The sequence below is a fragment of the Stegastes partitus genome, unplaced genomic scaffold, assembly GCF_000690725.1.
Source record: "Stegastes partitus isolate 25-593 unplaced genomic scaffold, Stegastes_partitus-1.0.2 Scaffold38, whole genome shotgun sequence".
Lineage (NCBI taxonomy): Eukaryota > Metazoa > Chordata > Actinopteri > Pomacentridae > Stegastes > Stegastes partitus.
The window spans coordinates 519014-529944 of NW_007577769.1; the positions used below are offsets into that span (position 1 = coordinate 519014).

Here is a 10931-nt window from a genome sequence, read left to right on the forward strand (position 1 = left end):
AATAATTAAGCTATTTATTATTTTAAATAAATAATTTTAATTATTTATTCCCCCCCAGAATACTATTTCTATTTCTTTTGTACGTTTGTTCACACAGAGTTAACTTGCAGCAAAACCAAGTCAATGTATAGATCAAAACTGAAGACTGCTTTCACGAATGTCCAGATATAACTGAGGGAATCCAGATATTGTCACATGACGGTGGAAAACGCCGCTATTATGTAACAACATGTCGGCTGCGCACATCGGCACCTCATCGTACGATTCCACCTCCGTCACTTGAGCCGTAATAAGCACAGACATCCGGCTGGGATTTTCAAAATTAAACCCACATCCAACGATGTGATTGGATGGAGGTTTATAAACAGTGTTCTCTTCCTTTGCGGTGTCTCTGCTTTCTTTGACCAACTTGACGCACCAAGCGTCGTGCGTCGCTGCGTCGCCGGTAGAGGAGGCGTTGGCGCATCGCTGCTGCTGCCTCCGCCGCCGCCGCTGCTGCTGCTGCTGCTGCTGCTGCTGACACAGGAACCGGCTGTCCTGCACGGAGACCAGGCACACAACGGTCCGGTAATCACCTCGTTTAAAGACAGTCGCTAGTAGCTGTAGGTTGACAGAGATTACTCAGCTGCTTCCAAAAAAAAAAAAAAAAGAAAGAAAGAATGATCAAGAACGGCCATCACCACCACCAAGTGAGCCCAGCAGCCGGGAAAGACGCAGGGACGACCCCCGGCGCTGCAACCTGCAGTCCCGAGAAGAGGAGGCGAAGGATCCGGGTGTGGTGCGATGGCTGGTGAGTCACTTGAAGCGACGGACTGATTGTGTGATGAAGACCACAAACCTTGCGTCGTTTGCATGGCACACGTTTGAATGAAAGTGCCTTTCACCTGCCACCGGGACGGGCCTGCTGCAGGTTGCATGACTGTCACAGGGCTGCTGCCCAATCCTCCAGTGGTGTCAGTCAACTCCAAACTTCTCACTGAATATTCTGTTGTATACACACAACTATGAGTGGTTACATCTCCTGACACGTATCCAATGATTCAAGACTAGGTTGTACATTACAGCATGACTGGGGCATCCCAGTTTCAATGTTCCTTCTCAGTCTGCACACTGTTACTGTAAAAACACCAGGATACATTTGTTCTTTCATGATTCTTAGTCATGTGAAGCCTCTGCGTGGCACTGCCAGTGATAAATGGCATTATTCTAAGTTATTATGAATGTTCCTTCGCCTTACTTTATGCAGCATTTACTAAAGCTACATGTGATATCCTTGAGTTTAAAACGGAACAATTGAAGGTTTATTTATGCAACTATATCAGAGGTAGGATTTTCAGAATCCTGCTGTATTTCAGTTGTTAAAATTAAATGCTGTATCAAGTACCATTATTATGCTTCAGTAATCTTTTGATGAGATGACAAATGTGTGAAAATTGCACATTTTTATGCTCTCCTTTTGCTCTATGCCTTTTATATTGCCTATTTTTATAGATATAGATATAGATATAGATATAGATATATAAAACGCTATCCTATAATCCTGCTATAACCAGCCACTTTCAATTTATATCATATCTGTAACTCCAGGAAATCCAGCCACCACTAAGATGCTGACTGGACATTATTCCCTGGAAGATATGTTAACATCTCACAGCAGGAAAAGCACAAGCAATAAAATGAATGAGGTCGGAATTCCATTGGAGAGCTTTGGTGTATCTGTAACAACAGGGTTAATGTTGCCTGGGACACCTGTGCCTTACCTGTTTAAGTAAGAGGCAGTTAGAAGAGAACGGACCAAATCCTGGCATGCTCATCCTCATCTTGATATTTTTTGGAATTGCTATCATGATGAGGACACCTATGCAAACAGGCTGACTCTCTTTCGGCATGATGTAAGGGAATAATAGGAAAAAAAAAATCATATTAGGGTTGAGCAAGGCACTCACGTAGCACCAAGCGCAGCCTTTAATGTAATACAGGTAATGGATTGATGTGAACGCACAGCTGGGGGAAGGAAAAAGCTTACCATGCAAAATTAGCACTTATATTCACATCAAGGAGGAGATTTCTTTCCTTACTCCCCCAGCTGAATGTTCCAATATCGTATTTTTTATGGAAAATACATAAATCAATTAGACTAGTTTGCGAACAAAAACTAACAACGAATACTCTGAGGTGAAATGGTTTGACATCGTCTGCTTGTTGCTCCACCTTTAGTGCAAGTTCTGATCTTTTTGGATTTATTCAGTACTATGAAAACATTTCATGTCCACTTGGCCTTATTAATGATTTGGTGCAACACATTGCACCATATAAGATATGGCCAATATATACACCTAACCAATCTCCCAGAGCCAGTGGCAGCAGCACTGTTCCACACATTTATCTTATGAGCTTTTATAAAGGTAATTGTTGCCACTTCATGCTTCTTGTAAAGAAGATGAGCACACTGAGCAGCTTCCATCAACTCGTCCAGGTGGATGAATCTGAAATATTAAAATGTTCTACAGTGTCCTCTCAGATACACTCAATCAGCCCTCTAATATTTCAGTCACCTCAACTTGGAACCTTGACAGAGAGTCTCTAGTAAAGCTGAGCACCTTTGTAGAGATACAGAGTATTTCTAGGCTCAAAGATCATACATTTACTTTTAAAGGAGAATTTTACAGTACGTGGCCACTTATCTGTACTCATATCTTACCATGCAATGAGTTTGTTTTTTATGTGAGAGGTTTTGACGTCTGTGTGCTTAGAGTTTTGCCTCCACTTTAAAACAATGGACGCAAATGGAATTTTGTTTATGGTACTCGTGGCATCTGAAAAACTCGCCACCGACCCCTCTCTCCATGTCCACAGCCCTCTAAGTGAACACTTTTTATTGGGAGATATTTTCCTCTAAAAGTGAAAAATAATGACTGCTGATACTGAGGTGTGTAGCTCATCAAAAGTAAACAGGGAATTGATGAAAAGAGTTGTTTTTTTTTTCATTCTTATTGTATTAAGTTGACGGCACAGCAACTTGCAAATATGGGTGAACTGACAAAAGCTGCAAAAATAAGAAAAAGGAATGGCCTATTTTGTTATTTAGTTATTATTCAATACATTTTTTTCAAGCAAAAATGCTCCCCATTTACTATCTGAGAAACTCGTCAGCAAAATAATCAATAATCTCCGCCGGGAGAAAGACCAAACCTGGGTGGTTCCGTGCTGCGACGGCAAAATAGATGTTTTGAATTTTTGTGTATGAAGGCCAGGATTACGGTGGCTTTCTCTTGTAGAATTCCTGCCATTTATGTGTGGCTGCCAATCTGTGGTTTGATGGCATGTTGCAGAATATTTGGAATGCCGTAATGTTAACCGGTGGGGTGAGCATGCAAAGAGAGCCAATGTCAACAGAGCTCATGTCATTAACCCTCTAACCCCTCCGTCCCACACCTGCTAAGGCCACTGTAGCTGCTGCAGCCGTGCCTGTCACTGAGCACATTGTTCCCCCCCGAAGCCCTACTGGACATCGCCACGCTCTTACTGACATCCCGCTTCGTCAGCAGTATGAGAGGAGAATTCCAAGGAAAGAACGCGGTCATGTCAACTGCTGACACATGTCTGACCCTGCCCCTTCGTACCTGCACAAAGGGACTTTCTGTTCTGATTTGTTGCCCAGAGAAGAGGTGACAGAGGTTAAAGATCTGTTGTCAGTGAAGCATCACCAAGGAGGAGTGCAAAGTCCATTTTCACTATCTGCTGAGGTCATGTGTACACAGAAGACTAAACATGTACAGCCCCACTGAAGTCATGGTGTGTTGGTCACTCATTCCATCTGAAACTATTCATGTCCTAAAAGAGTGAAGTTCAGCCTCACCAAAATGTGAAGATGACATTTTCTGCTGCTTTTTGCCATAAATATCTGCCATTCCTGCTAGTTCCTTCATGTTTCTCTTACATTCTCTCACTTTGTGCAAAGTTGTCTGTTTTTTGCTCTTGAGAAGCTTAGGTGCTGTTTGGGTGTCTGCTAACAGGCTACACTACTTAATATTTCATCATGTCGCGGTGATACGCTCATGATCCATCCCTGCTGAAAAATACAACAGGACTACGGTCACATGTTGGGCATCAAGCTAGTATAACACCCCAAAAAGCAGCCTCCTGCTCTTATGTAACCCTGTGCAGCTCTCAGAGTTTTCTTTCATTCACCTCCAAATGCTCCCCTTTATTACATTCTTCTTGGCCCATTCTATTGCTTAAGAGCCTGCACATGGTGGATCTCATTTCAGCAGATTGACAGCACAAGATGCACACAGAAAATTCAACTCCTTGACAACAAGCCACTTTTTACTCGTCGCATTTGGTTAAAGTCGTCTGAATATGACTTGTGTTTGTAGTGTACCTTCTTTTATTTTAAAAGTATTGCTCAAGTGCGGCTCAGGCTGTTTGCAGCCAGGCTGTGTATCGTGACACTGCAGCGAGGTACAGATGCTTGTCTTTCATTAGCATGGCCTGGGGCTGAGAACAACATGGGATTCTGTTACTGCTGTTGCCCTGAACATAGCGTAGTTGTGGCAGTGTTGTTTTCTTATTGATTTTGTAGGATGCTATTCATAGTGCTGCTCCACACCTTACTCCTGAGAGTACTAATGTGTAATACTATAATGTATTAATCAAGTGTTTTGTTTTTTTTTCACTTCACTGTTCGGTAATCAGTACTGTGAGGCAGAATTGCTGATAGCAGCTGAATGAACATGTGTGGTTACCGTGTGAATCAGTTCCCAGTGCATTTTCAGTGACACCGGCGCTTCATATTAGATGCCAATATCATGTTCAAAGTGGAGCAGGAAGGAAAAATATCAGACTGATGTCAGCTGTTGGCAGAAGAATAATGATGGAAGGCTAATGCCCATCTGTTCTCTATTACTATGCAAGATTACTGTGTTACAATCTCAGTCTCCAATGTGTGCTAATCTAATTATCTACAGATGGTATCATAGCCTGGGAGGAGACGAGAGGGAGGGAACAGCCACACTCTGTCATTGACTTTTTTAAGTTGAGACTCCGATCAAATATCTAGCTGATCATGTGAAGTGTAGGGTTTATGTTGATAGGCTGATAATAATAGAACCCTGCAAGCATGAACGCATCATACTGGTTGTTTCTCACGTTTTTAGCCCATGAACTAAAAATCTTTTGATCTGCTGCATGCAAGGCGCCGATTGCTTTTCATTTATTTCCCTTTAATCAAAGCTCCTAAGCAAACTTCTGAGTGTTAACTTTGAGAATGGTGTCACAATTCAAAGTCAGATATTAGAAGCATAAAAGCATTTGTTGACTATCTTGGAATCACCTGGCATGAAGCATGCTGATCCCGAGAGGAGCTGGAACATACGCAGCCAAAATCATATTACTGTAATTCAAGACCAAATTTGCATGATTTACATGTTTTGATTTACATATGTCCTTTATCTTTGTTTGATTTTTCCAGACAGAGTTTTATAAAGCTACTATGCCTCACTATGAATCAGAAGCAGCTTTACTGGCCAAGTGTGTGAACACATACTAGAAGTCTGACTGCGGTTCTTGCTTAGCTCTCAAAGTACGCAAAATAAAACACATGCATATTTTAACAAGGGCAACAAGGTATAGAAGAAAAACAAGAGTTATACCACTATATACCGCATCAGCTATTTATAAAGAAGCGTGTTTAAAGAGAACCAGAGCTTAGTGCAAATACAGTGATTAAACAATGAATACGCAGCTATTTCAGCGAGTGTTTCTGGGATGACATATGTACAGTTGATAAGGGTTGGGATCAAATACATTTTTATTATTTTTTCTGTTCAATTTAATTAAGAAATGTGTAGCTTCACAGCCAGAGATACTGGCAGAGAAGACAAAATGCAAACTATGTGAAAGAGAAGATGCTAAGTTACCAATATTATATAGCGTGATTATATTGTCCTTACTGGTTTTCCTTTCTGTTTTTCCTTAACAGCTATGACATGGTGCATTATGGTCACTCCAACCAGCTGCGGCAGGCCAAGGCGATGGGAGATTACCTTATTGTTGGAGTACACACAGACAGTAAGTCTCAAAAGCGCGACCTTTATGGCACGCACATTCTCTGCAATAGAAACCCCCTGTTGGCCACTTGCTCTGACCTGTCTGCAGTCTGTCTCACCTGTATTGTACTTGACTTTTTATTCCCACTTCTGATGTTACTCTTCCCCATGCATGCTCCTGCCTTTACCTGCTGAATGTGGGAAAACAATTTCTTCAGTCCCTGAAGGCACCAGCTGTGTTCAGTGTACACTTAGGAGAGATTTCTGTAGCAGTGACTCAGCTGTGGTGGCCTACTGTGGTACACTGGAACACTTTGACATTGTGATAACCCAGAAAGATCTCAACAGTCAGGGCCAGTAAAGATATCAGCAACTTTTGCGTGTGTTGAAGTGATAATAAGATGTCTCAATGACAAAGGCGATGCGGCATTCAGTCGCTACAAAGCTGCTTATCAGAAGTCATGCAAAAGGAGGGTTTCTGTCTCTATGTTGTCATAATCTCAGTTTGTTGGTTTTTTTTTTCCCCAAGGTGAGATTGCAAAGCACAAGGGTCCACCAGTCTTCACTCAGGAAGAAAGATACAAGATGGTGCGGGCCATAAAATGGGTGGATGAGGTCGTGGAAGGGGCCCCGTACGTCACCACCCTCGAGACCCTTGACAAGTACAACTGTGACTTCTGTGTGCACGGAGGTACTGTGCATTATCACCACCTCATGGCCTTATTTAGAGACACAACTGGATTAGGAGTCATAAACAACAAGCTGCTGGAACACAGATTTTACAGAGGCCCTGTATGTTGTTGTTTCAGATGATATAACACTAACTGTGGATGGGAAAGATACATACGAAGAGGTGAAGAAGTCAGGACGGTACAGGTAGGCTAAATCTGCAGATGGTGATACATTCAGGATGGGATGTTTTGTGTGTGTTTATTATCTTATGGAGTATATTGTTTTGTTACAGGGAGTGTAAGAGAACCCAGGGAGTTTCAACCACAGACCTGGTTGGCAGGATGCTACTGATGACCAAAGCACACCACAGCAACATTGTGAGTATCTCCTACTTCTCTTTGGTATGCCCTCACTTCAGACTAAAAACCTAATTTTCCCCATTCTTCTTTTTAGGACAGTTCAGACTATCAGCAGCACACAGACAACTTTGGAAAGGTAAGTATCTAATCTGTTTAAAGCTTTATTTGATGCTTCGCTCATCAGCGAATAAATATCAAATCCCCAGATTACTGTCATCAAAGTTCTCAGTGGGGTCTCTTTGAAACAATATTCTTGGCTCTTTTATTTCCTTCTCCCCCAACTGTTTTGCCATTCAGTTAGAAAAAGTTGCTGCTTGAGCCAGAGTCAGCCATCATTAAATAAAGTCCTTTACTGTGGACCCACTTTGTAATCAAGTAGTACGCCCTGCCAGTAAACACTGAATGCCACTTCTGTTCCTGGATAGGGAGGGTGACTCAGAGCCAACATGCTGTGGGTCTAAATAGCTTAAAAGCAGTAGAGGGTCTCTTCACATTTCAACATTTAAGACTGGAAGAGTAATGATGTGAATTTGGCATGGGTTGAATAAATGGATTTGTGGGCCAGCTCTCAGTCACGCCACTGGGTGGCAACGATGCAGCACTAACGTTCTCTTTGCTCTCATATGTCGGGATGATATACTGGCACACACTGAAGTATTTGTGTTTTATTGTTTGCCCATCTTTGTATTTATTTTGTCTGTTTTCTTGATTGCGGGGGGCACATGGTCAGAAGGGCCACAGTCCCTGGACAGGGGTGTCTCAGTTCCTGCAGACTTCTCAGAAGATTATCCAGTTCGCCTCTGGCCAGGAGCCTCAACCTGGAGACACCATCATCTATGTGGCAGGAGCCTTTGACCTCTTCCGTATCCTTTTAAAACCCCTCTAGCAACTGACAGAGTTCTTTAAAAAAAAAAAATCAAACTTTTAATCGAAAAGCACACACAGTTTAGTGTTGTTATTTATTATAGCAGCAGTGTCTTTGTTGAAATGGTGTGTGCAGCTCTGGGAACTAGCCAGTTCTTTTCAATTGTCATCCCTGACTGGTCTCCTGTCAGACATTGGCCATGTGGACTTCCTTGAAGCAGTGCATAAGCTTGCAGAAAAGCCATACATTATAGTGGGGTTGCACTTTGATCAGGTGAGTCTTTTAGGCCTCATTTTTTTTTCCCGTTTGGTGACTCCCTCAGTCGAGTGTTGACGTTTTCTATTCACATCTTTTTAGGAGGTGAATCGCTACAAAGGGAAGAACTACCCCATCATGAATGTCCACGAGAGAACGCTCAGTGTCCTGGCTTGTCGAGTATGTTCTTCTTTTTAAGCTTCAACACAATACACTCTATGCATGTTATGTATATCTACATGCCCTTGATTAATGTGCTTTTTTACAGTATGTGTCAGAGGTGGTGATTGGTGCACCGTTTGCAGTCACAAAAGATTTGCTGGACCATTTCAAGGTAAGAATACAGTTACCGCATCACTACGGAGGTAGCAATCAAAAGTTAATAAACTGATGTACACGTGACTTTGTGTCCGCAGGTGGATCTCGTTTGCCATGGAAAGACAGAAATATACCCTGACAAGGATGGATCTGACCCTTATGCTGTAAGACTCTCATCAGTGCCACATTATGCAGCCTCTTTTACAACACACCTCATGAGTCTGCAGTGGTGATTTGTTTGACATTTTTTTTCTTCACACCCAGGAACCCAGGAGGAAAGGAATCTTGCGTACTGTTGACAGTGGAAACAGCCTCACTACAGACGCCATTGTGCAACGGATAATCAAAAACAGGTACAAAATAGACAAATTTATAACCCTTCACATTCACAGTGTGTTTAAGGTAACCTAGTCGGACATCGTTAATATAGCCGATTGATCTTAGAGCTGACTGTGTATTCTTTACATCTTCCTTTGTTCAATTAAGGTTGCTATTTGAAGCAAGGAACCAGAAGAAAGAGGCCAAAGAGATCGCTGTGATCCAGGCCATGAAACGACAAGAAGAGGAAAAGACAAAAGAAAGAGCCCAAGCTGTGCTGTAGACGTGGCACTAACGAGCTCAACCACTATGAAGTCATGTACAGTAGAGTGAACCCTTTTCTAAGTGTTATGACATCCTCCACACATGATCCTCGCTAACAACAGCAGTCTTTACAGCAGCCTGTTGTTTAACCAGGGCGGCGTACTCTGCTGTAGGGTCATCAGGTATACTGTTCTATGTGTGTGGGGGAGGTGTTTTAATATACTCTGCATATGCAACTACATGTTCATGTCAGTCAGCAACCACACATACAGGTGTATGTGTCAGATATATAATAGGTTGGAACAAGGAAGATGTCACTATATCTTTAAATGTCTATTTTATGTCTTAGGATATTTTTAATTCCTCAAGTTTATTTTTTTGCCTTCAAAAATTTTTTAAATTTTATCATGGACTTCGGGCATATGAAGTAAAGGGGCTTGAGATAATGGTCAGGCATTTAATTATATAACATGGAAGTGATTTGATTTATCATTTCTGTGGGGCGGCTGCTGCATCCTGCCCATCAGTGCACTTAGCCCCACAACTAATCTCTCTTTGTATGTACTGTACTATGTATTATAAAGTGACTGCAAGCTCAGTGGAGGATACTGAAATCACTTTTATATATATATATATATGTGTGTATGAGTGGTTTCAGTATATATATATAAACCAGATCATACCAGATCCTCCACCAGACTGCACTGACTGCTCAGAAATCATCAGAACTGTTCTGTTTTAACAATAGAGTTGTTTTTAAACTCAAAAATGCACACTGTCAAGACCTGAAGGTCTGGCCTTTTGAGTGCAATAGTGTTCTTTTTGTTGTTTTTTGTTTTTTGTTTTTTTTTTCTCAACCCAACACTCCTTAGATTTATCCTAGTATAAAGATAATGACTATTTTAACCTTTAGCTTTCATAGTATAACTAGAGAACTATGACAGGTACTCATTATTGTTGACTTGATTATGAAGTAGACCTCTTACTGTCACTTGAGTCTCTATCAAATGGGATTAAATAATATATTTTTTGTAGATGTATATTTTACTCACCTGCTCTCCATTAACTACTGTATAGATGATTTCATATTGTTTCAAAAGCATATTAATATGTCTGTATGTCAAGTTGGAATGTATTCATTGTAGGCTATAATCTGTATGTTATTGACAACTCCCAGTTGACATATACTGTAGAAACTGATTGGACTACAGTATATTATTGCTGATGATAATAACAATTTATTCTGAAAAGCTGTTTGTTATCTTGTTTTCACTTGAACAGAAAATGCAAAGATTATCAATTATTTCTTCAACAATTGAGGTGAATCAGCTGCACATGAGTCACACAACAAAAGGGTGAGGTTATTATTTGGGCACAAAAATGATTAATCGGAAATTTTCAGCGTAATTAATCACACAAAGTTCATTAAATGTCTGATTAAATTAATATTAGATTGTGATAGTGATTGATTAGTACCTAGCAAAATTTCCCAAAAAAAGATTGTTGAAGAAAGGTTAATGAATTGTACCCAGTGTGAAAATCTTGGCATCAAGTTACAGCAAGCAGATAAGCAATTACTCCAATATGAAATTGACATTTTGTAATATACTTGTAGAATGGTAGTGATTCCAGTAAATGTACCTCCTATGTTTTTAAATATCTTTACACTTCAATACAAAACAAATTAGACCTTTATTTTGAAGGAAGTGCATTTGTCCATTCCTTTGTGTCCCTGAATGCATCTTTAATTTGGAAGGACAGCTGCACACCTGCCTGTAATTAACCAAATAAGCTCAGGAAAAGGAAGAAACACTTCCACTCACTTGTTAG

General features: G+C 40.9%; 1 protein-coding gene across 1 annotated transcript; it reads left to right on the forward strand.

Moving 5' to 3' along the window:
- Positions 1-548: 548 nt before the first annotated feature.
- Positions 549-10351, forward strand: LOC103373415 (ethanolamine-phosphate cytidylyltransferase-like). Its single transcript, XM_008303303.1, has 13 exons — positions 549-790; positions 5984-6072; positions 6580-6741; positions 6860-6926; positions 7015-7099; positions 7176-7217; positions 7812-7944; positions 8137-8219; positions 8304-8381; positions 8470-8535; positions 8618-8683; positions 8784-8872; positions 9006-10351. The coding sequence occupies exons 1-13, from the start codon at positions 660-662 to the stop codon at positions 9118-9120; spliced, it is 1206 nt and encodes a 401-aa protein (XP_008301525.1). The 5' UTR covers positions 549-659; the 3' UTR covers positions 9121-10351.
- The last annotated feature ends 580 nt before the right edge of the window (positions 10352-10931 follow it).